General features: G+C 40.4%; 1 protein-coding gene across 1 annotated transcript in view; it reads right to left on the bottom strand.

The window, feature by feature from the left end:
• The window catches only part of NDST4 (N-deacetylase and N-sulfotransferase 4), a 153,401-nt gene that overhangs the window by 85,320 nt on the left and 41,452 nt on the right, over nt 1-26,629 (bottom strand). Inside the window, exons 2-3 of the mRNA XM_009472365.2 lie at nt 20,401-21,166; nt 3,829-5,073 (exon numbers count right to left, since the gene is read on the bottom strand). Of these exons, the coding sequence (XP_009470640.1) occupies nt 3,829-4,809 (981 nt within the window). The 5' untranslated portion in view covers nt 4,810-5,073; nt 20,401-21,166. The remainder of the gene's footprint in view (nt 1-3,828; nt 5,074-20,400; nt 21,167-26,629) is intronic.

The following is a 26,629-nucleotide window of genomic DNA, read 5'->3' as shown; positions in this document are numbered from 1 at the left end:
GCTTTCTGTGGCTCTGCTGAGTTCCTATTTAATTACTTAGGCAGATATGACCTTGCACAACTTCTATAATACAAGGGACTAGGAGATCTTTTGTGGTAAACAGAGCCCATAATAACTCCGTTCTCTAATCTCTGTTTCTCTAGCTGATGCCACCCTTTATAAAATTATATATATCCCTGAAGCACCTAATTGAGAAATGGCTTTGTGAGGGGATAAAAAGTTGAGTTGCAGGAAGTAATTACACAGGAACAGTGTTACTTGGCTGTTTTATTGTTACATACGAATACTGTTATCAGAAGACTCATTTCTAGTCGTGTGTCTTTTGGGTTGGCGGTTATTATACGTTTGGTCACTGGAAGGAAATGCCTAAGAGGTTGAGCAGAGCGATGTTATTTAGTTGTATTTTCAATATAGTTTAGGAGGTGTGTAACTGTTCATTTGCAGTTTTCTTGCATGCACCTGGGAATCTGCCGTGTATGAAGGCATTCCCAAGGCACACAGGTGTGCGTGGCACCTTAGGAGAGCCTGCCAGAGAGTCCGCATAACTCTGCAAAGTGAACTTACGCTGTTTGCAGAAACAAATGCTAAGAACTGAAGGAACTGGAGAAGTAGCAATGTGGCATAATGCAATGGATTGTACTGTGTTGAGAAATTGTTTCATTACAAGCACTGCTTTACATGGTTCTTGTTTTGTTTTTGAAAGCACTGTATAAATAATAAATACTTTCTTTTATATTGGCAGTGCTGATGTTTTAAACTTGCATTGCAGGGGACAGGATGAAATGAGTTTTGAGGTGTATGGCATTATAAATGTGGACTGTGGGGTTTTTTTTGTTGGTTTGGTTTTTTTAGTGCTAAATATACCTGTAATATGCAGTTCGGGAAAGAAAGGAGGTGGTCCAAAATCTGCCAAGTTCTTGTTGAACAACATACAGAGCCTGTGCTAGTGCCTTTAGCTGTCAGAGCCATTCACGCTTCCACCTTTATCATACCCTTACAGGACAAGCACAACCTGCCCCTAAATCTCACGGTGCCTCCGTGTGTCAGAAGCAGCCTCTCACCTGCTGTGAAAATGCAGCCCTCTCTGAGCAGCTGGCTACAGCTGCTGCTTCAAAATGCATAGCAATACTTTGTCATCACTTAAATATCAGCCTCTTAAATATTGTTTCCCTTTGCTAGTTTGCCTTTCAAGCAAAGAAGCTGCTCTGCCTTAACGGGTAAAAGGCGGTCCACTGGTTCTTAATTGCCTCCTTCCCCAAGTGACTTGGGAGGTTGTTCTCTAACTGGCTGTAATTATCCTTTACTGTAAACTAACCAAGGTACACTCTGATTTCGGTGTTATGTTCATTAGCAAGCATCCTGTTTTGAATGTTAATGTATTCTGGGAATGTCCAGTCTATAAGAATGGGCTGATTTATGTAGCAAGTGTTTCTGAAATACCCTGAGGAACAAATTTGTACCATGTAACTGATTTGAAGTGAAACCTATGATGTTAAGGACAGAATATCAATAGATGGTCAAGTTGCAGAGTGGCTTTACACGTGAACATTGTCTAAAAGGGAGATAAACTTTATTGTCCCCAAAAGAGCACTTGATGGTTCTGAGCTGGTGCCTGCAAAAGACTTCTCCCAGTGGTCGGTGTTTGTGGCATGATTTCTTGTTTGAGGTGAAGAGGGAATTTATCCCATGAGTGGTACTACTGGTGGTTTTGCAAGGGAAGTGGACTGCTAATGTTTCATGGGAGAAATGTGGGAAGAATGAAAGCTTCCCTTCACACCTTGACTCAAACATAGGCTATAAAAAGAAGACTCACCACATGTTCCTTTGGAGGAAAAAAAAAATAAAATAAAAAAAGACTGAATTCTAACAGATGCTTTCTCTTGTTATTTTCACGGTATTCAGCAGTAGGGACTGCTTGGCTTTCAGATGGGTAAATGTGTGTAGCATACAAAAGTGATGCTGAATGCTTTTAACAGCTACAGTTCTGCCATCCAGCTCCTACTTAAGCCCCTGGAGCTGGGGTTTTCTGCTGTGTCTCCTATAATGAGTGATGAAGCATGGATGCTCTGCCAAGCACAGGTGGAAAGGTTTGTCTAGTAATGTTGTCAATGGCTGGATAATAAAGGAGGTGACTTAGGTTTTTTTTCTGCTGAGTGAGATTATTCCAGTCAAAAGTATGATTTGAATTTCCAAGTGACTCTGTATGGACACTCTTCTTATCATAATAGGGGCTCTTTAACCAATGTGGAATAATAGACTTCCTTAGTGGAGCAAACCACATTAGAAAAAGACGCTTTCAAATATGTGCAGGCGGAAAGCTATTGCTGAAAAAGTTGTTCCACAATTGCCTTTTCAGTTAATTTCCTCTTGTATACAAGCCCTTCCTCGGAGCGTTTTACCATATATTTCCGGAGAGAGAGCACTTGATCAGTGAGCTTGTGCACAGTGCTCAGATCTCAAGACACCAGGCACTTGGAGTGCCTGGTGCTAGAAATCAGCCCTGATGAGCATTCATACGCCTGGTTTGGCTAATAGAGTTACCCTAACTGTTCTGATCTGCAGAATTGTTTTAATTGTATATGAGACTACTGCTTTTGCTGGGTATTTCAATATGTTTCCTAATGATCTGGATGAGGAGGCAGATGAATATAGAAGCTGTAGAAATGGTAATAAGAATTAAGAAAGAAAAATAGAAATCTGTGTTTAGAAACAAAAGGCTTGCTTATTGCTCATGAAAGCATTGGGGTATTGACAGGGAAAAAAACCTCTAGAATAAAGGCTTGAGAATGTGATGTTGCATGCTCAGGAACTTCAATTAATCTCTGAATATGATGATTCCCACATGTGGAAAATTGCAAGGAAATAACTGTCATGCTATTGAGTTCTGTCTATTCTTTCTAAGTTGCACACATCTTTGAAAATTACTCTGAACAAATCTAATGGTGTCCCTGGATACTACAGAATAAGAAAATAAGTTTGAAAGGGCCCCTGAAGAATAGTCTGTGGGTTTTTCACCATATCAGATAGTTATGTCATTTGCTAAAGTGTAGGCTATGCTTCCATCCCGTCATTGGTAACTTTAAATGCTTACCTGCTAGTCTGCTAATGAAAAATATCCTGCGAATTCTTGTAAGTCAAAATGTGACTGTAACTTTTTCAGGCTTTTTTTTCCTTTTGCTCTTTTCGTTCTTTTTAAACATAGTGCGAGTTATGCGAGATTTAAAAAGGCAACCGTCTTCCATTGTTCTCTCTACTTTTCAGAAACAGTGAAAGGACGAATACAGAAAATGCCTATAAATGGTATTATATATATGTATGCCATATATATACATACACGTGTATGTCTGTATGTGCATAGGGAAAAACAAATTAATGTGGTGTAAAAGGTGGTGTTGCCTAAAAATTCAGATATCTCAGCAGCACGCTTGCTCCAGAAACAGAGATCCTTTTATTTATTTTCAAGAAAGATCTCTGTTATGTGAGGTATAAAATGTCTCCTTTGTTACCCAGGTGCTCTGGGTGAAGCCCCTGAGCAGAACCTATATAAGCAAGAGGCAGCCAGTACATTCACTATATGCATTACTGCATGAGGCCATCTCTATGTATTAATGTATATACACATACATGAATGCATCTCTGTATGTATGTGGGTAAACAGACTTTTAAAGTAATCTCAGGTTAGGGTTTCTGTATCTGCTAGCTACACTTGTGCACTTCCAGCCTTTACTAGGAAATAGAGCTTGCCAGCTTTTTCAAGCTTTGTCTCTTTTTAAATACCCATTTGCACATAGATGTATCTGGGACGGTATCCCCCAATTCTTGCCTTACCTTCACATCGTTGATGTTCATCCTTGTTCCCTCCTTCCCAACGAAGATGTCATCTATGTCAACCAGAATGTACCTATCCAAGGACAGCGCGAGCTTCTTCCCCGACAGGAAAGAGATGGCATCAATAAAGATCAGTTTGTGCAACCAGAAGGTCAGGTTGTTTCCAAAAAGGACTCTTTGAATCCCATCATGAAACCCCAAGTCTTGGATGACAGTTGCATACAGAGCAGCCTTTGGCAATGCTGCAGGGGGCGGTCTGGAGGTCTGCAGTTCAGTTAAAAGCACAGGCTGATAGGTGGAATGGTTAAACTGGAAAACTGTCCAGTCTTCGCCGGGCAGCGGACCTTTCTCAACCCTTGGCGCTTTGGTAATGCGCAGCAGGGGAGACTGAGGGTTTACCACACAGTCTTTGAGGGCTACATTATTGTAAAGATGTAATGGCAATCCTTTCAGTTTTGTACTTGGGGAGCTGTTCTCGTTGGCTTTATGAAAACCAATTATGCTAACACTGTATTCCACACAGTATTTTTCCAGAAGCTCTCTATTCCACGAGTCCATGGATACGTACTTTAAAATATTCTCATATATAACAATTGTGTATTTTCCTCTTCCATTGTCTGTGAGTGGGGGAATATCCCCCTTAGCTGGCGCAATGACCATGTGGTACTGAAATCTGCTAGACTCGAGGATGGCTATGATGTCTTGCCCCAGCTGGGAGTACTGGCTTTCCACGAACAGGAGGACAGTGGGATCAGTTTTAGATGGATCAATTGGCTTAGCTGTTTTCAGCTCCACGGACCTGTACGGTAGAAGCTTGAGGTCTTCGCACTCCGCTTCTCCGGTGCTTTCCACAAGGGTCACTTCCTGCTTGTAGCCGGTGTAGAGGTAATAGGCAGAAATGACGATACTTGCCAAGCAGAAGGTCGCCAGGAGAATGACCAGCGTTCTGAAACTTCTGCGGAGTTTCACGATTAGATTCATCTTTTGCAGGACTTCCAACTTTTGTTGGACTTGCTGCTTTTTTGGTTCTCTCTTCCTAAAGTGCCATAGGAACGAGGAGATGCAGAGGTGCCGATTCCTCTCCCAAGGTGTTCATGTGACCATTGCAGTGCATTTATGAAGCTGTCGGGGAGGTTATAAAGCTGTCGGAGCGGGAAGTCAAAGGATCCGGAAAGCTAAATTGAAAGAGGTTTTCTCAGAATGCAGCAGCTGCCAATAATCAATGAAGAGGACTCTTAACATTATCTGCAACAAGAAGTAAAAGAAGATGAAATAAAATAAAATCCATAAAGCAATTAAAAATACACGTTAATAAAGATGGTGATTGATACTGGTAATCTGAGTTAAGAGGGAAGTTTATGAACAGTTCAAGGAGCACTCAGTGTCACTTGCTTTCCTGATGTATTAGGATAAGCTGCATTAAACAGCTCTCCTGTATTCTTAGGGTATAAAAATAAAGTCTAAACATAACTTTTTGAGGACATGTACCTCTTCATTTATGGGCATTTCTTATCTAAAATGGTTCATTGCTATTGCAAATGGGAATAACTGAAGGTTGTAGGACAAAATTAGGACAAAGTAAATATTTGTTAAATATTGGGCCATGTTCCATGTCAAACTGAAACTACATAAGTATTTTGAAAGGGGTAATGAATTCTGTGTTGGACCGTGAAACTAATGAAACCAAAGTGAAAGATACGAGAGGACTTCGAGGAAAGATTTGTAGGACTTCTCTCTCCAGTTTTGATCCTGTACCTGGAGTGATCAGTACTTTACAGTCTGCTTAAGGACTGTCTGGAATGATAAAGATTATGCATGGATTTTCCAAGTGGATGAGTGGGCTACTAAAACTGCAGGGCACAGCCGTGCATGCCTCTGCCTCCATCGGGGACGAAATGGAGGTGGTACGTAGCATGAAAGGGAGTTGTTTGGTGAGTGCTGGGTGGGCACGTAGGTGTGTGCCCTGGGCCATGACGCCTCCAGCTAAAGGACTGGGCCCTTGGTCTGTCCCTGCTGTGCTGTGTGGCTGAAGTACGAGGTGCTTAAACCTGACTGCCTGGCCAGCTCTGAAGCCCTTGTGCAATTCCTGGTAGTTCTACCGAAAATCATGAAAAATTACCATTGGTAACAATAAACCATATGACTCGGAGGCAATTAAAACTAACTAAATAGCCCATGCTGCTCTATGGATGTAAATAGGAATTAACATCTTTCTAAATTATTTATGTTGTTTACCTATTGGAACATTGTGAGACTGTAAACAATGGATGATTTTTGAACTGCAAGGAAGAAACTTTCTTTCCAGGCAGATACTTGTCAATTGATGTGTCCTCCTCCATTAACTCAGATTACACTTTTGAGTTTCATTCTGAAAATTATTCATTCATCTTAAGCTTTACACCTAAAAGTGGAAACTGCTTGTAAGAAAGGTACTGAAGAAATTTGTCTAGCAGGATATTTTGACTGGTATACAGTTCTAAGGAACCTCTTGATTGTGTCAGTTCAGGATCTTAAAAATGCAAGTGAAAAGTTTTTTAATTTGGCTTTAAATGCCTCGTATACCACTCTCCTAGCATTAGAGTACTGCGCTGCTTTTGGGAGCTTATCGAGCAACGAACAGAATGCTGAAGTAATTGTGAATTAATAGGTCTACTTGCTCATGAGAGGCTTGCTGCTGCTCTCGCAGTTTAGAGAGAGGGAGTTGCTGCTGAGGCCATTTGTGACTTTGCCAGGTTCAGGTTTTTGTCTGTTTTACCGTTCTCAGTTGGAAGCTTGCCAAGAGATTTGTACCCCTGTATTGTGGGCTACTCCATCGGTGACCCTGCTGTGTGTCACACAGCAATTGGCCAGAAGGTGAGCAAGGTGGGTAATTTATCCAGGGACAGAAGTGAACAGAAATGAGAGAGATGCTCTGTATTTAGTAATGTCTTATGTGTGAGAGAAGAAATAAAAAAGAAATCACAGCTATCACTAGGAAATTAAAATCATCCTGATAATTGTAAGAGTATTTGCCCCCCCTTTGCTGCTTCCCTTGTTCTGCAGTTCTGCCTGCTTGCCGGGATCTTGCTTGTTATTAAACCTCCAATTAAGATTTTTATCAAAAGATAAAACTGGATCAAGTGAAGCATTCTCTGCGAGGCTGTGCTCCAGTTATGGTGACACTGAGTCACTCAGCCCGACCCTGAGGGTTTATTGGATCAGGAGAATTGCTCTCCGTGGGAAGGGCAGCCTCGCTGGGTGGGTACTCTGCCCACAAAACAGCTAATTGCAACAAGCCTTAGTTTTGTTAGCATGAGATAGGCAGGTATCTCGGAAACAGTAATTAAAAACCCCTCTTGGACTCTGCATCCTCTGCTTGCTTTCAGCACTAGAGGGCAGTATTTTCTTGCTTTTTAGCAGACAGCACCTGCTCTCATCTCGACTCACAGAGCAGACAGCCCTGCCTGCAGGCAGGCTTTTTCCAGAAGGGTCTTGGAAATCCTCAGGGCCAGGTAAAACGTCTTAATTAAGACTCCTATCTTTAAAAATAAATAAAAAACAGTACTTCTGCTCGAAGAAATCTGCCACTAAATCACATTGAATACTTATCAAATGTCTCAGCCTACACCTGTAGCACAAGGGAATAGCATGCAAGGCGACCTAAAATGGCACGTTTTTTTTTTCTTACTGTTCTGTCCTGCTGGATCTCCCAGGCACTGGTATTGCAAGCTGTCAAAATATTACACTTCATGAGACAGATCTCTGCTGCTACTATTGCTTGTATTACTAACATATGAGAAGCCCCTGACTTTATACTAGCCAAAACAAAAATATGGTCTTCATCCCAAATTATTTGATCTAAATAACATTGGTAAAATCTTCCAGATAAAATATTAGTAATCAGATTTAATGTAAACTAGTGCATCTGTTGTACGCAGATGTTACAATAAGTGCAAGCATTCACACTTACCTAGATGTCTAAATATTAGCATTGATAAGGAATTTAAACTTGCATATGGAAACCATAGGCATTAAGAGTGGGTCTTTTTAGTTTGCGCATTGTGTTTGAACTGCTCTGTTGAACTGATTATACTGTTCAGTAAAAAAAAGTGTGAAGTAATTAAAGTTTATGAAAATAAATCGGCTATATTAGCCATTAGTGGGACATTTTCCAAGGCATAATTGGAAGTTAAGTGCCGTTTGTGCCTGTGAAACTCTCCCCCTTAAAGTTCAACAGCTTTATATTCGCTCAGAAATTCAAATATCTTTGGAGTATTTCTGTGCTATATTAAAAACATGAAAATAGGCCATATTTCATAATTAGCATTACTATTGTAGTTTCATTTTAGAAACCAGTGTCTGAGGTCCTGTGTTCCTATGGTCACTGGTCAGCATTCACTGACTCTTCAGGGGTAAAGCCCAAAGCTGGGTACATTTGATCGAGGAATCCAGGTTACATTCATCCAGAGCTGGTCCTTCAGTAGATCTTCAATCTTGCGGTCGGTCAGCTGACTTCCTAGACATGGGGCCTTTCCCCAGAAAGAGCAGAACTCTGCAATATAACTCTGTTGTGATGCCATAGCTGTTTGCAGGAACTGTAATTTTTCTTTGATTCAGGCAGCCAAAGAAAAACAGAGGTTTAAAAATTGCTGCCTCCTTGCTAAATAGCACTTCCTGCTTCCGCATAAAAATGCATTTGATTGATGATTAAAGCCTACTGATTTTGAAGATGATTGATTGGGAGATTAGGACCTAACTATTTAAAACCGATAGCACAATAGTGAAGAGAAACAGCCTCTTATTTATACCATGTGTTAACGTTGCATCAGGAATTAAAGCTGATTCTCTCATGGTCTAGTTCCTATCACTAAGCCCTGTGAGAAGGTCTGTGTATTTAACAAGCATCTTGACCAAATTAGGTGCAACTAATCAGTGGGGAGAATACAGACATTGCAGAAGGCAGTTACATGTTGCAAAGGTAGCTGCTAATTGCTAATGAGGGATAGCTGAAATAATGACGTTACTGCCTGAGTAAATAAGGAAAACTCCATTAAGAGTGAGAGTTGCTGCCTTCCATCATCCGTCAGGAGAAAGAGGTGATATGTGAGCAGTTTGGCCTTGGCAGGAGGACAGCGGTGAGCACTTGGTGCATGGGCTGCCAGCCTGACCAAAGGGCAGGGACAGTGCTGCCTCGCAGGGCTGTTGTAAGCTCTTCTCCTGTCCTTACCTCCCCTTGTAGGTAGGCTAAGGATCTCTGATGTAGTTCAGCATCTGGAAAGCAGAGATCTTGATGTTAAGCAGTTGTGTTTATCCATCCTATGGATTGAGCTAATAGACTTCACATCTGCAGCAGGTTAAGAGCCTGTTGCTGATCACAGTGCTGAGCAGAGGAGGAGGATGCTTGTTGATCCCCTGCAATACTCTGGTCGCCTGTCTGTAGCAGGGTGGAATGCTCTATGGGTAATTCATCTGGAGGCAGGCCAGAGGTTTCCTCTCATCTGACTCCAGCATAAATCAGAAGTCAGAATGTCTTTATTTTCTATATCTAAAACTTCCCTTTAGGCTAAAAAAATTAATGTAAACTCTTTCCTCTTTTTCCTTCCTTTCTAAGCTTGTATGACTCCTGCCATTTATTAGCAGTCCAATGATCCATGATACCTACTTGCTACTCCTTACATATGACTGCTCATTCAATACAGAAAAAAACAAACTGATTTGAGTGAAAAATGACTCCTGTTGACCATTAGCAAAAGTTCAGGGTTTCTGTTCGCTGCAGAGGAAAAAAACAGCTTTTTTTTTTTTTTTTTTCTCCTCTCAGAAAACTTTCCAAGAGACTTTTTGACTGAGCTCATGAAACTTGGGTGCTTCTTGAAAGTAACTTTTTTTTCTTTAAGCTTAATGAAGTTGCAACATGTTTTGTGTTTATAAGTGTGGCTTTGCTCATGAGGGGTGTTGATGCCAGCTGCTCACAGCTTACCACGAGCTTTTAGAAAACTCTTTTACCTAGGATAAGGGCAGTTTCTCAGCTGGTAAAAGCTGTTGCAGGTCTTCTAACTTTGTTCTAACTCTCTCTTATAATTTCTGAGTGGTGGGGCTGCTCAGCACTTTCACCTCTCGTTTGTTTTCAATGCATAAACATCTGTAAGTTAAAACACCAGTTTTTCAGTATTTTCAGCAATTTGATCAGTCTATAGTGTGTATAAAATCTTGTGTGATTCCAGAAAGCTAAATGATGCCAGAGGTTGAAGTCGATAATCAATGAATATAAAGCAAAGCGTCTGAATACCTCAACTTGTACAAGGAATGAAAGCTGGCACGATGTTGTGCATGAAACAATACTTGGAAGCTAGCTGTGTGACCCTTTTGACTTCTATGTTTCTTTGGCTTTAAACTTTTCAAATTAATTTCAGAACTTGGAGCTTTGAAGAAAAAAGGCTTCCTGGTAGAAAGGTGGCTAAAGGCATATTTGGAGATAGGTTTTACACAGATACATATCCTCACATATGCGTACACATATGTACACAGCCCCACACCTCTAGTTGGGAAACATGGTGTAAAGGTACTTAGGAAGTCTGTAAACTCTTTACTCTTGATAAACTGATAACAGCTGATTGCTGCAGACAGATTCATGCAAACTAACAGTTTGTCTCACTCCAGGACCACCAAAGTTGATCTGTTTTTATCATGCTTAGTATTGTCACGTGTGATTTGAAACATACTACCGGAGTGGTTTTCTTTATTTTCAGGGTTTTGCTTGTCTTTTGCTTGAATAGGGGAATTGTGATTAGAGAAAGCCTTGCAATAATTATTTCTCTTCCTTTAATACTTCTGAAGGTGTGCGGATAGCCACCACTAACTTGCCACAAGTCCCACTTTCTTGAACACATATGATAGATGTAGTCGTAACAGCATGTAATCAGACATATTTTGTTCTCATTAATGCATATGTGGTCTAAAGTTGCTGGCTCACCAAGCGTGGGGTTTTTATTGATGTTTTTAGACAGGTAACTATAATCTCTGCTAATGAGACCCCCCACAAAGATATTCTATGTGAATTGGTGGGACGCTTCTACAAATGTGAACTAATGAGACTATAAGGAACGTATTGTTCTTTCTGCAAATCCTCCCTCATGAAATTGTTGCCTCCTTCCATTCTCCAGCCCATATGTTAACACTTCAAGTTGCTTAACTCCTAGTAGAAATTTATTCTAAGACTTAACCAGACCACACTTCTGGTAAATGTTGCCTGATGTTCAGCCTCAACACTTTTTTCTTCTGACCCATTAACTTCTAACAGTCCCACGGTCATTTGGACCACCCAGAAATGCACATAAATACCCCATTCATGATGTTTCAGTGACATTTCCTCCAACTGTCACAATTTATCAGTCTCTAACACATCAGTGTTTTTGATCATAAGTAGTTGCAATATTTCCTCAGAAATCACTGACTGCTGATTTTTCTTGAGTGTCAGGTCTGGAAGCTCCTAGAAATCAGTAATAATTTAAGTATAATCTTGGGAGGGCCATGCATAAAGAGAGAACCTGTATATACATGTTTCTTGGTTCTTGACAGAGTGACTCTAGTCACCATTGTAATGGGTAGGTGTTAATGACCACGTTTACCTTTTGTGCAGCTCCATATGTGGCAAAAATGTTGTGTAGTGATATCAAAATATATCACTTTATCAAAATATACCAAAATATATGTAGTATTTTGATGTCATCAGGCAAAACACCTTAGCTTTGTGGCCAGACTTAAAATAAAAAAAAAAGTGTCATCTCAATGCCGTTTCCAATAAATGTGTCCATCTTGCCTGAGTGATGGTAATAAGATCTACCACTTTTCACCAGTAACTCGCCAAAAATTCAAAAAAGCTGAACAGCATTATTCTTGGCTACAGGACTGATTTTTCCAAGGTCAGTTGGCAGACCTATGGCTGAGCTGGAAGCAATAGCCACTTAAGCTTGCATAATGCCCTTCAACAGACAGGTGCCTTTACAAGCCTCCTGACATCTGTAGAAAAGTAACTGAACTACCAAGGAGGAAAAGAAGGTTTTGAGAGATGACTTGAGTGTCAGAGGCTTACTGCTTAAGCCATGATGACAGAGCCAAAATGTCATGGCAGAAAGTTGTGGCTGAAAACACAGCAGAGATTCCAGTGGTACAAAGTTGTGTGTGACCTGCAAGATCGAGTCCTTGGAGTTCATGCTTTGCTTTCCATGTGGGATTAATGGAGGGTACAGGTGTAATGAATACCCTATGATTGCCCCAGTCCCCTTTTGAATGAAGCTGGTGAATAAAAACAGGCTTCACATGTTTTCCTGAGGCAAACATTCCTCCTGACTTGATGCAACAAATCTTCTGATCTTGCTCAGTTAATGGCTCTTCATCACTTTTCAATTCATAGTTTAATGCTTCAATGGAAGCCAATTTGAATTCATTTAACTTTTCAAATAAAACTTTTGTGAGATGCTGTATCATATGTTTTATTACAGTCCATCTATTCTGCTACTGTTCTCTACTTTTATAAGGCTGTCAATTAGCTATCCAGTTTCAATAGAATGATTTGTGTTGTGAATTCAGTTGAGAGACAACATTTGTGCAATATAATGGCTGCCTAACTAGAACTCCTTAAAGTCAATCAATGCAATAGTCAAACTGTTCATCTTGTTTGATCATATATAAAAGCTAAGGCATAAAAAAAGTTTAAAAAAAAAAATCTTTTTATAGTTCTATTAACATCTAAATAACTGCAGATTTTCTGTATCTATTTTGAAAATTTACCAGGGATTACAGATTTGCTGGATAGCTACTGAAAGTTTACTTTTTGGAGGCTTCTTACACAAAAAAGTTTAAAAGCTCCCTTTTTAATGAAGAGGCCCTTTGCCTACAAGACATAGTCACAGGCTCTGGAATAGCTTATTAGAAGCTAAGCTCTTTGGTCTTTATACTTTTTTTAGTACTTAATGGGTTCCCGCACTTTCTGTTTTCCTATTGCTTTTATAGGACATAAAAATGTTTGCCACCATACAAGATAATTAAAATGTCTCCACCCTTATATCAATGACAAAATATTTCACTGAATATCATGTTTTGTGGTGTCTGTATCCTGTCACAGGGACTAGTTGTGAGAAAGTCTGATGTGGTCACATCTGTGCTAGGAATTAAAAGGAGGCCGCTAACTTATTTCAGAGAGACTACTGCTGTCACATAGTAATGATCTATTACTACTGCAAAGGAAGTCTATTTAAACCCAGATAACAAAGACTTTGTACCTAAATCCTTAGAGCAGCATGTTTACCACATGAAATTGAAACAGAGGTTTATTCTGAGTTTACTCAAGCTAGGTTCCAGCCAGCCAGAGACCGTTTTCAAGCTCTGGGTACATTAACTCTCATTGTAATAGCTTCCCTATAGTTGTTATTTAAGTAAATTCTACTGGAGTCCACTCTCTCCATCTTTGTCCTCGTTGGCTGAAGGGTTTTGTTATCATTGAGAGGATTTGGTAGAACTCACACCGAGTGAGTCTGGTCCCCAAACTCTGATCAGAGCAGTTGTGTGGCCTAGAGCATCATCTAAGCCATCAGCGCTGGTGACAACCTGGCAGGTCTTAGCCAGCAAAGAGTGGTAATGGCAAGTAACGGCTTTCAAGCAAAGTAAGGTGAGCAGAGTGAATGAAGACAGGGTGACCCTCCACATGCCTCTCTTTTTTGTGTGTGTGCTTCTTGGACTTCCAAATGGCATTGCTCTAAAGAGGAAAATTCAAACGGTCACTTCCACCTTGCTCATAAAATACTTGCATTTATCACTGCTTTATTACATGACAGTTTGGGGGTAGGAAGTTAAGCTTATAACATCTCTCCTGTTTCTTCCATATATGTAGTTAAATTGCTTAAGTTAGAGTCTTAGTCCTAGACCAGGTTCTAGACAGTCCTTTGGAAAATTCTGCATCTTATAACCAGTTCTTTAAAACTGGAAAGACTAGCTTTTCGTGGGAACCAGTTATGGCTGCACATATTACTGTTGTCAGTAAAACTAATCTAGACAGAGGAACTTCATCATGTACTAAAAATACTGCAATACCCAACAGACTATATCTCACTTTAATGTGTTTAAGTATTTGACACTGCCAAGCAGACAAGATAGTCCAAGGAAGTTTTATGGAAGATATTAATACAAATTCTACTTCTTTTTATCTTGATATGATTGGATGGGCATTGTTCCTCTATCAAGAGGAAAACTGCTTAGTAGTGAGAGGATAAGGCAGGGAGCTGAAACTGAGTTCTGTGTCTTTCTGCCACCAACACCATATATTGCCCTCTGGAGGCTATTGATATTTTTTTTTTTTTTTTCAGTACTTCACTTTTCCGGTCTGTGTTATGGGAATAATACCCTTTTCTACCTTTACATGGGCATTAGCTGTAAAATGTTCTAAGATGATTCATGTTTGGTTCAAATGTATGTAGCATGGATATTGCAAACAATGCATTTAAGAAAGCCAGCGTAAAATTCATACTTTCATGTGCGGTCAAATGTATTTGCAGTGCTTGCTTCCTTTTTCTTATTATTCTTCGTACCCTGGTTAAATTTTTTTGCGTTTATTTCTGCCTCTGTTTTATGGGATTTCTCTGAGAGAAACCACTTTGTTAGTCGAGTGAAAGGTATCTTTTGAGACTTCTTGTGTGTCATCTGTGACCTATAGATACTGTTTCTCTTTTGGTTCAAAATATAAACAAATATTTCCTTTCAAAAGATCTATTCTTTGTTTTGTCTAGATAAAGTTCAATTTAGAAATGCCACTAGCAGGATAAGGGTCCTACCTGGGAATTCAAGGGACTTTTTTTTTTGTTTGTTTGTTTTTGTTGAGTCATACTAAGCTCAGACACTGGAACTAGAACTAATACCATCAAAGCTACGTGATAGAATAGAGAGGCTTTGATTAACCTGTTGTTTTCATGAAAAATCCCTGCTTATTGAATTACTGAGGCATTAACTTTATTTTTGGAAGGGGGGGGTGGTGGAATAAAAAAAAAAATCCAACTGGTTGTCAAAATTTTTCTGAACATACTGCCCCTGCATCGGGGCACCATAGCAATTAGTTATGTTTCTTTACATTCCTATTCTCTCCTGTGGACTGGGTGCACAACTATATTGTTTTCCAATATGCATCTCCAGGATGCATCTTGGAAGATGAAATCCAGCCTGGCTTTCTGGTTATGGAAAGGGCTTACAAGCCAACAGAATGATGTCTCAGTGCTTGACACAATGATACATTGTAATCCATGAAGTTCTGTGTTAGACAGTATATACGTAGGTATTTCATTTTCTGCCTGAACGTGAATATTTTCCATGCAGGAGAAAGCCTTTTTGGAGGTACTTTAGCTAAAAATCTGAATATGCAGAATAACTGCTGCTAATTCATGCTGGCACGTGGATCTTGCTACCTCCAAAGCTGATGAAGAGTTAGTCTTATGGGAGTCTGAGAACGTCACGTGTTTTGAGGCATGCACTGCTTGCTTTGCTTGTCACGCAGACAGTACGTACCACAGAGGTCTCCTGATCTTTAATTGTGATTTTTCAGGTACAAATTATAGTAACATGCACCCCTGCATGTAATTTAGAAATAGTAAGGTATGGGGAAACAAGACTCAGTTGATGTTGTGTTAGAAGATGGAAGTTCCAGAATCACTGCTTTTCAGTTACTAATGAGATAGACCGTAAGAAGGAGGAATGGTTGCTCTATCAATTCAAAACAAACCAGGACCCTCAGTTGCTAATGGTATTTACTGGCTTGTACAGTGCCCTGTGCAGTAAGGGATTGTACATCGTGTGTGCATGCCTTAACAGTGCAAATGGTATGAGGGTAGAATAGTGAAACCACTTAAAATGGCAAAACAAATACAGTCTATTGACTAGTAATGAATAAAAATGCCCTAGTCAACTATACCAGCTATTTAGGTAGGTAAAATGTGGGTAGTCTGGTAAAAGTATCAAGGCAGATGGCCCTGCTTTTGTTTAAAAAAACAAAACAACAAAAAAAACCCAAAAAAACCCCCCCAAAACTATGAGAGCTTTAAAATCAAAAGTGACCAGTAAGAGTAATTTCTTACCCAGAAACCTAGACACTACCGCATTTTCCTCTCATATCTAAAAATTTCTCTGTGAATCACGAACCACCTGCCCTCCCCTCTGGTGGTTTAAGGCGTGATAAATATCCCAATGAGAGAGAATAAATTCAAAGAATACCCTGAGGGTCTGGACGTCAAGCTCTGGCCTTCTCCTTGGAAAATACAGTCCCATGAAAAAGGAAAGGATGTTGGATAAAACATCCCCTGAAACTAGAACATAGAGGTGGGTGCATATTTCATGACACTGTTTTAACTTTCCAAACAGTTGCCTCTTTTATGGCCAGCAGCTACTATTAATTATTTATCAGAACACTTATTTATACACTAAAAGCTAAATGCAATCCTTTCGGTGGAAGCCTGGCAGAGTGCAGGTTGAAATAAGTAGCTGTGGATAGTCCTTCAGGAGGATACGTTTCATACACAATTCTACTCAGGGAAGAGCCCATTCACATTATTCTGTCTGCTGTGTGTCTGATAACGATATATACGTATGGAAGATTAAAACCCAGCCATTAGTAAAACTCTATAGCTGTAGATGCATCAGCCCTGAGCATTAGCTGTGCGTGCGTTTCTCGGCGCTCTTGCGGGCCGTGACAGAATGGCAGATGTTCCTCTCATCCCGTGGCTGCGTAAGGACTAACTCTGAAGTTGCAAGATTGTCATAGCTGAAATTCTGCAACAGCAGCCTTGGGTGCAAAAGCATGCACTCTGTAAGTTTAGCTATACTGTGGTCTGGGACAGATGCATCGGCGGCTAGAGGTGTACAGATTTTAAATCGCTGTCTGTGTTATACTGTCTGTTTTGGGGCTGTGCTATGGAATACCTCATCTTAGCATGTTCTGGGGGAGAAAGACACTTGCATGGTAGCCTCTACGTGATGTGAAGAAGCAGGGAAAACCAAGACTTCCCTAGGCTGTGAAAAGCAAACCAGAGATTCAGCAGGTTTTTCCCTTGGCCAAGCAAAGTAAGCCACGTACAGTTCTTATTTCGTCAGCTTCCAAGGAAGAAGAGGGAACCCCTTTCTTTTTGCCTTTTTTCTCATGCAAGAAGCCCACCCTGCCCTGGCTTCTACTTCTGTATTTGCTCTGGCTCTGCAAAACTCATCCTTACAGTAGAGGAGGGAGGATTAATTTGCTCCACTTGCCTGCACTTGGGGAAAGCAGTTATGACCCTTCGTGTAGCCAGAGGGAAGGAAATAGGTTTAAATACTTCTCTGCTCCTTCCAGAATTGAGTTTAAATCATCCCATCACAATACATTACTTCTGGTGCCAACGTGTTTTCTTCATCAAATACTGACATGGTTTCTACACTGTTGTGCTGTTGCCATGTGATTCTGGTGGCATTACTGTTTAGATAAAATATTATTAGTTTTCTATAGCAACAGTTAATTTCAGAAGAATCTGTGATTTCATTGTAATTATTTCTGACAGTAGTTGTAATAAATGTTTCAGATTGACGTGCATGGTTTTCATTTTCTTCCAGCACCTGATTTTTTTTTTTTTATAGCTCAAACAATTTTTCTAATTTAAGTGTTGACATAGATGGAAAATAAATTCTGGATTTGTATCTAGCACTCTTCTGGGTGGCTTACACTTCATGAGGGGCATTGCTTTAACATCTCAACAGAAGAAGTAGACTTGTTGCTGTGATATGAGCATTCTTCAGCCTTTCTCAAAATGTGAGACAAGACACCTTAATGTTCCAAGCAATTTCCAGCCCAGAGACCCTCCTTCTCCCACAGTCCAGCCCCTCGATCTGCTCTAATGGTCCTCAACTGCAATCCAGGCCTGAGAATAAGGGATCTGCTAAACTGCCACCTTAACGCTGTACTCCATAATCCTTGCAAATGGTTTGAAACTCAGGCTCCCCTCACCTTGGGAAGTGTGGAGAGCCCTTGGCTCATCTTAAGCTCAGTGCCCTGTTCCTGAAATGACTGCACAGGCTGGGGAAATTGCAGCTTTCTGCACAATTCTGAGTTATCATTTCCTTCAGCCACCCAGGCCCCAGCCTGAAATGTTTTGCTGCTCTTAGCCCAGGGTTTGTTTTGTTCAGAAAAGGCCATTTTGCAGGTATGGAAAGCAGTTTCTTGGATGCACCTAAGAAGCTGAAGCATTATGAAAACTTTGCAAAGCAAACACTTGATGGAAGCAAACATCAGTGTATACATGCAGCTGAAGCTCAGCCAGCACTATGGTCATAGAGGCAGTCAAATCAAAATTGTTTGTGAGCTAAATCAGAGAGATTTGGAACAGAAACTTTTTTTTTTTTTGGTAAGAGATCATGATATTCTTTCCCTTATGACTTGTAGAAAAATAAAATGAGAAACAAATCTTTTTCTGGTGGCATATGGTTAAAGGTAGTTTTTTTGTACATCTAACTGAAAACTCAGTCACAACTAGTAGTAACTCATCAGCATTTTCTTTTCATCAGTATTGCCCTGGGTTTGCAATATGTGGCCATGCTTTCCTTAAAGTATCTCATTATACCTCTGAGATAATTCCTGTACTGCAAGACTTTAAAAAAAAAAAAAAAAATCTTTACTATTAGCATATTTTTCTCCCACTCGCACTGAATGATAGTTGAACTTTAGAGAAGCTCATGATTCCCTGCATGCTGCAACATCAGCTAAGTTTGATCAGTGCCATTACAAAGAGCAATATAGCAGATATCACAATCTCTAAACATCCATAAAGTTTTAATAGGACTTCCAGAACTTTATAGTGTGAGTTAACAGGGTGTTCAGACTGAAATGGAAGTATATGTGGGGGCATATATGTGTGTGTGAAAGTAGTCAGTCACTCAAGCATCCTGCTCTGTGCTTAAATCTAACCCTTTGGATTTGATTTCCTCCAATAAAATAAAAGTTAGAGGAGCATTTCTCCAGCCTCACAGAAAACAGTGGTGTCAACAAGACATTAAGGTACTCCTGCTTTCATTTCTGAGGCTTTCAGACATTAGGCATTTATTATGAATCAAAAAAAGGCCATGTTCTGAGGAAACGGCACAAAACCAATACACAATCTTAAACTTCTGCACAGAGCAATGCCATTAGGAACATCTAATCTAATTGAGCAGATCATATTCTTTGAATTGATAAGATTCAGAAGAAAACTGGAAGCCAAGAATTTCCTTAGTTAAATGTGACTTGGCATTTCCCCCCCGCCTTCTTTAGAGCAGCGTTTCAGAAAGCAAGTCAGACAGTGCAGCTTGGCTAATGATAAAATGTGCATGATGAAAGTATACAGACATGATAGGGCAAGACAGGGAAGGACCTTGCAACATTGCCAACTATTTAAACTTTATGAACAAGGAGATTCTGTTATTCTTCCACAAGCTGAACGTCTTATAGCAGGAGGATCATAATTAAAAACTACTCAAGAAATGGGGTGAAAATGACTTATTTCTCTTTTTGTCTTTTGCTCTGATAACATTCAGAGGTAGAAAAGGCAGAATAACCTGCTATACAGGGTAGGCCAGATTCTGCAGCATTTATTCACAGGGAGGGAAGGTCCAATCAACATGATTAAGAGCTGCAGAAGTTAGTAAAAAATGATATGGTAAATTGCCTGGGGAAAAGAGAACTTAATGAGTGTGGTTTTTATATGTATGTGTGGTTGCATTAGTGTAGTGCTTGTAGGAAGAGACTTGTTCACCTCTAAACATTTCTCCTTTGAGTGTTTATTCCCAGCAGCAGTGACTTGGAGCTGGTGTGTCAGCTGTACGATAAAAACACTGGGCTGTTGCTGTGCTCTGACTCTGTAGTCATCTGAAGAGCAAACCCTGATTTCTTCAGTTTGCTTCTTACTACCTAAACAATCCTTGCTGCCACACTATGAATGATCATGCTGTTTTAAAAAAAGATGTTGCTGATGGATGTTGTTTGGATATCAAACTGCTGGAAAAAAGATCTGCAGGTCTTGGCTTCCTCACAGTACAATTACTCTTACTTTAAATACTGCGTGTTTACTATATATCCATGGAAAGCTTTCACGTTGTCATTTTAATACACTAGTTTTGCTTAACTTTGCTAGATGGTAGCAAATAAAAGCAAAGGGTATGGAGTAGACAAAAGAAGAATTGCAACCTTATCCTCTTTTTTCCTCACGTAACTTCCCATGCTCTAACTTCTGTGGTCTTTCATATATTTAGTCAGACAACTGTTTCCCCTCAGAGGGTGCGTATCCATTTACATCGAGGGCACTTGCATGCAAACATGGCAAAGACTACCTCAAACTTTCAAATAATCCTTTGAATGCCAGGCTCTAGGCAGCTTTCTGAAGTACTTAATATACATAATTAGGTTCTAGGCAAGCCATTTTACACACTGTGTGGATATTTATGCCTGCTCAGGAACTGTTTTCTTGTCTCTGAGTACAGGCACTGTCTATATAGTTGTATTAATACATACCCAGAAGTATAGGTTAACGTAGCAATATGTGCAGAAGCTGAACAATAGCTTACCTAGAGAAGAATTTCTCTTCCTAGCGCGCAGGAAAGAGACATCTGCTATTCAAATCTCTTCACATGGCTCCAGGTAAACTAGGGAGAGTTTTCAATTGATAGCAGCTGTCTGAGCGGCATCCCAGGAAGGTTCCTCTTGCTCCAGCCCCAGTAACTGAACTCTACCGGCACAGTCGCATCTCGTTTATACACAGACTGTCCTTTTCAAAACAAGCAGCCAGCTGGAATGATTCAAACCTCTGTTCAGCACACTGTTAAAAATGCAGCTTCCTTCTTGGACATGGGGATTACACCAGGGAGCAACCAGGCTACAGCAAAAAGGCTGCGAGAACTATTTAATCACCCAAATACCAGCTGCTCCCGTTACTACTGCCGGTGCTGCCGCTGTGCCTCCTGTTTGCTGTAGTCAGCCTCCCTCTCCCTCATATCTACAAGAGTATCGAGGCAGCTTTGCAGGGTGGTGATTGGCAGAAGCGGCCAATTCCTCCAGCTAATCAACCTCCAGACTTTCAAGGACTTGGAGCTGCTCTGATGTCATTCCAGCCGAGGGGGGGATGCTTCACGCGAGGACGCAGCGACGGAGGCAAATTCAGAGATGAGCTGCATTCCTCTCCCACTGCCGTGATTGATTAGATGCTCCAGGAGGATTTGCATAATCTGTCATTGTGCAGTTGGACCACCTCCCCTCCTGCCTGCCCGCCCAAAATGCGGGAGGAAAATGCCACTTCGGCTTCTGACTTTACACCTGGAGTCTGCAACCGAAAGCCTGGAAAAAAGGAAAAGTTGAAAGAGTAATTTTTCCGGCAGGAGAATGCTTGAGCCCCCAGCCCCCCACCTCCATCCCCAGGTGCTAGAGGAGGCTCAAGAAAATCACAATACTAGAAGACTTTTTGGTTCCTACTCTTGTTAGGTCACTGATAAGATCACCTGGTACAACAAAAGGTGGCTTTTAATGCATGACCAAAATCAAGCTGAGGTTGCTCAGCAAGTTGATTACAAATGATCTCCCTGACACCACCTCTGGGTGGATATCAGCAAACATGCAGCACTCAGAGGTGCAAAGTATTTTCCTACTGTATGCGACAAAAATTCCACCTATTTGTTGCATAATTTCTTATTAAAATCCTTTATTTCATCCAGCTAGAGATGAAACCCACCTCCATAGCCACGAAACACAATTGTTATGCGACTTTAAATTGCATTACAGAGGAAAAACTAAACAGTTTCTATATTAAAAAAATTAGATTTTATACCAATCTAATTTTCAATTTTTGCCAGCTTGACACCTTTCACTCCAAAACCGTTCTTTGTACAACACACCTTGGAATTGAAATTCAGCCAATTCTGTGTAGCAAATGTGAGGAGAAAATAGTTTTGTTCAAGGAGACTGGAACAAACCCATTCTGAGATGATGAATGATGCTGTAACCTCAGATTTGAATCATAGGAGGGTCAGCTCAACCTTTCGTGTTTCCAAAATAGTGTAAATAAATGGTGTTCCATGCAGTTTACCATTGACATCCTTCAGCTGGGACCTTCTACATGAAGAGCTATTTGCTCTCTGTGAATATCCAAGTTTCAAAGATGGTAGATATTCCTAACCGGGGACTAATTTATTCCTTCTGGCTAAATTAAAAACTGAGGGAAAATTAAAATTCAAAGTATGTCTGAGTCATTTCCTGCAATTTCTAATTACAAAGCACTCACTGGAGGTCTTCTAAAAATGCCTTACACCTATGGCTGGCTCTGGATTTGGAATTTGTTTTCCAAAGACTGTTGCAAAGGTTGGATGTGGAGTTCCCACTGCAACTGGGTGGTAAGTGGATGCCTCCTTGCATCCTGTGTGAACACTGGAACTTAAGTCAGGCTGTAAACTAAAACCTCCAAATCAAGTGAGAAAGTCTCTTCCCAACATAAGGAAGTCTTCTGGTGCTATTGCTCGAAAACCGCAGAAAATGTGAGAGCTTCCTATTATTAATCTGATGGCGTGAAAAGAAAAAGTCCAGTTGTTTTGTTCCTCTTTCTACTCGTATACTTTACTTCAAGCACTGGAGACGTCCCTGTGAGTAGAAGGGTTGGGCCACGGGTGTGAGTGTGCAGCAGGGCGGCTCTTGGCTGCCACCAGATGTGGTGGGAGTAGCCGCCTGCCCCTTTGAAGCCGCTGCCACAGATGTTCCCAGGGCGGGCCAGCGGCCAAGTGGTTACGCATACCATTGAGAGTGTATTTTAATTCGGATGCTAAAGTCACTCTTTGAACTTAAATCCTTGGCTTTAAGAGCGTCCCATGCTAGATGAATTCAACATGAAGAAGCATGGCTATTGATTCACGCGGCCTCGATATCTGTTTGCTTCGTTAGACTCATTTTAAGTAGAGGATCAGGCAACTTACTATGCCAGGGTCTGCCCTTGTTAGAAATGTGCGGAAATCAGTTGGCAGAATTGCTCCAACTCTCTTTATGTAACAAAAAGAGCACACCAACCCTTGGGGAAAAAAGACTACAATTTTAATTTTCCCTTCTCTCTCCTTTGGGTAGTAACAAGAATTGAACTCTTCTTGCTCAGACACAAATGCACTTGAGTTACCTAGAATGTCCTTCCAATCATGATATTATTCTCATGCTCTGCTTTAGGGAAAAATATACAAGAAAAAATAGGACAGTAAGAAACAGAAATCAAGTATGGATGGAGAGAAACAGTAAAAGAAGGGAAGTTCTAGTAATAAAACACCATATTAATAAGGCACCACGTGTATGCTGAAAGCCTTGCCATGGGAGGTGTGTTTTTCTGGATGTTACCTGAAGCACAGATTTTGCATTAGCTGGCGGAAATTCTGTAATAGTTAATACTCGCATGATTTATTTCCCCGCCTGTACAGGTAGGCAATCACAACTGCCTACCCCTCCTATCTCAGTAGGTCAAAAGTTATAGATTTTTTTTGTTGGTTTTTGTTTGTTTGTTTTCCAAACTCCCTAGTGGAAGTAAGTGTTGCTTTGTTCTGTCCAAATCTTCTTGGAGCTTACACACATTACAAGACATACCAGTGCTTTACTTTCCTAAACCTAGTGCTTTCACATAGGCTCTCTGCTTAGTTAACAAAACTTTGAATCAGATTTTTTTTTAAGGGGCATCTGCATTTACACTAAAGGCAACTGTTGAAAATTCAGCATCCTTCTCCTATTTTGTTGCTTAAATCCAGACTCTAATGCTCGTAGTTGTCCCTCCTAAGTACTATACTATCACCACAATGTCTGCGCATGTATTTTTAATGTATTTATCTTCACAACACATTATGACGTAGAAAAACACAATTCCTGCAGTTCTGTGCTTAGAAACATGATACAGAGCAAGCATATACTTTCAGAAATTAACACCTATAATACATGGTAACTCCCTGGTTCACTCTTCTAGACTATTTGAAAACTTTCACTGAAATATTTGATGTTCTGTTGTTGTTATGTAGAGCTTTTGTTTATTGTGACTGCCCCCAGTTTTCTCCCTTGTTATTAAAGTGCTCTGCTGACACTTTAATAGGTACTCCCTACTTCTCCTCTCAAAAACTACCTTGCAGCATGAAGGCCACACTTCAAAATTAAGTTGACTACAATACATGTAACTGGGTCTTTCAGCTAAAGACAGCTTTATGGTCTTTACTGGAAGAAAGATGACTTTTGACACTTCAGTTCATAATGAGTTTAAAAGAACAAAAAAATTACTATTGCTGAAAGGACCAGCTTTTTCTTGAGCTGTGGAGACTTCTTATGAACTTCCCTGTAATTAAACAACAGTATGTCCTTTATTAAACACACAGAACAGTTCCTCAGCTGGTGCAAATTGTCAAAACATCCATTGATTTCAAAGGAACTGTGACAATTTATGAGAGCTATAGATTAGTCTCTAATTCTCTAGCAGTTCCTCAAGATATGCAGAACTTAATTATACTCACATCAAAAGTGCAAGAAACAAAAAGGCATAGCAGAATGTGCTTTTTTTTTTTTTTAAGAGTATTCAAACATATATTTCATTAAGAAAAGTCTGGGGTTTTTGATGTTTCAATAAGTTGTTAGTTTTTTTAATCTGAATATTTTGGCTCTGACTCAAAATGTTAGAGGTTTTATGTGGTCGGAAATGTAGGGATGAAATATAGATACACCTGGAGCCGAGTTTCACGCATCACAACTCAGTTAAGGCATTCATGTCTTCTACTAAAAGTGCCTGCCTTGTCACGGGTTATTCTTATTTCCCAGATGACAGTGGAGAATATGCTGCTAGTAGTCCACTTAAGCATTAAGCACTGATTTGAAACAACATCAACAGCAAAAATGATGCAAAGTCCTACGAGCAAAATAAAAAAAAATATGCAAAAACCATGAACTACATTCCCTGACTGCTGACTTTCTCCAGCTACACAGTTTCTGTTTAGCTTCTATTACCCTCCCCTGTTTATGGTTGGACACGCTTCTGCAAATGATAAAGGCAAATCGGTGCATACCAGTTCTGGAATGGCCTTTATCTTAAATTTTTATTCCTTTGTAAAATAACTCTGATATCCTAGTGTGGTTTTGTTCCTGCAAGGCTTTGGATGTATTAGTTTCAGAGAGCGTGTTGATATAAACTAATGTCGAAATATCTGTTAAACCAACATACATTCATTAACATCTAGCATTAGAGCTGCTCCACATCTCTCTAATTGCATTACTATTTTATGTCTTAAGTGCTTACTCAACTATAAAAATACAAACTCTGATCTTTTCAGTACTGTTATCAAGATACTATCAAAGCAAAAAAGGAGTTTGTTCTGCTTAATCCAGAGTTCGATCTGTGTCACCACTTCCTGAGTTATCAGCTCACTGTGACACTGAGACAAGGGTTCATGGTATGTGAGAGAGAAGCATGTCTTTGTGTATCCATAAAGCCTTTTGGGCTCTTTCCCACAATTTTGCTTACAGAATCCTTCCTGGGTCCAGCTTTGGCCTGAACTCAACAGAAAGCTCCTGGGAAGTAGATGGGGGTAGGACTGGAGCTTAGAAAGAGAAGAGCTTTTTCCTAGGCCACACTTCAATGCAGCAGGAGAGACTGAAGCACCAGAGAAGGTTTATGTTCTGCTCAGCCCCCTTGTGATTTGTATTTGCACCTGTAACACCTTGGCAATGTACAGGAGCTGTTTCTCATTTGGTCTGTTTTCGTGAACACTGTTCTTGAGACCTCCCTGGTGATAAGCAAGTCAAACTGTATTTGTAAATCCCCACAAAACCTAGAGTAAAAACAGGTCCAATTCATCCAATGACTGCCTTGCTCAGAAAAGCTCGCTGCTACCTCTGCTGCATTGCAAACTGTCACAAGTATGGATGTTTGTCGATCTAGAAACTCCAGTAGCTCTCCCATTTCCCCTTTCTGTATGAAGAATCATTTACTGTATTTCTTTCTCCTGGGTGACTCATGAAGGTTATCCTTCATCAGAGATCATCATATAGTTTCTCTGATCCCCAGTACTGCAAACAGCAGAAGTGTTGTCATCCTGTTATGCATCAGCTGTGGTGCTGTTCTCCAGTGCCTGCTCACAACCCGAGTTCAGGCTGGGGAAGTGACTTATTTTAATGGGTAACACATTTTGTACAGCGTTGCTTTACAGTAGCTTGAGGAACTCCTTACAAGAAGACCGTGTAGTACCCTGCTTTTCTCCGACATGAACTTTAGCAGACCTATTTACCAGCTCCTGATGATCTCTGGGCAACCCACCACTGATTTATGATTTCCATAAAGTGGATAGAATCCCCCTTGACTTGCAGAGTGTGGGCTGCAATGAGGAACGGGCAAAAAATGCCCAGTTCCACTCTGCCTCCAGCCAGGGAAGAAGCCAACCCAAGAGACTAGGCAACGCTGCTGGTATGGAGGGACTGGTCCCTGCTGCCTCACTCTTCTGCTGAGGTCGTTTAAGCCTTTCTGCTTTCTCCCAGTCCAAACTTAGTGGGGCCATTTTTGGAAAAAAATGGAACTAAAGGAGGATACCAGAATGTGCTCGAAGGAAAAGTCTGTAACTTGGCCGTTGGGGAGTAATATATATCCTTCTCTCCTCTCCCCTTGTATTTTAAGGAGCAATTATCTAACAAATTATGGTATTTTGGGAAAGAAAGAGGTAATTCATTCTTGCTGCTCTACCACAACACTTGGGACCATGAGAACAATTATCTCTGTATAATATTAACATTTGGTCCTCATGTGCCAGCTGCATA

This window comes from Nipponia nippon, unplaced genomic scaffold (assembly GCF_047370975.1).
Source record: "Nipponia nippon isolate SJK-2023a ecotype South Korea unplaced genomic scaffold, ASM4737097v1 scaffold_6, whole genome shotgun sequence".
NCBI classification, from domain to species: domain Eukaryota; kingdom Metazoa; phylum Chordata; class Aves; order Pelecaniformes; family Threskiornithidae; genus Nipponia; species Nipponia nippon.
This window is presented reverse-complemented; position numbering and strand designations above follow the sequence as displayed.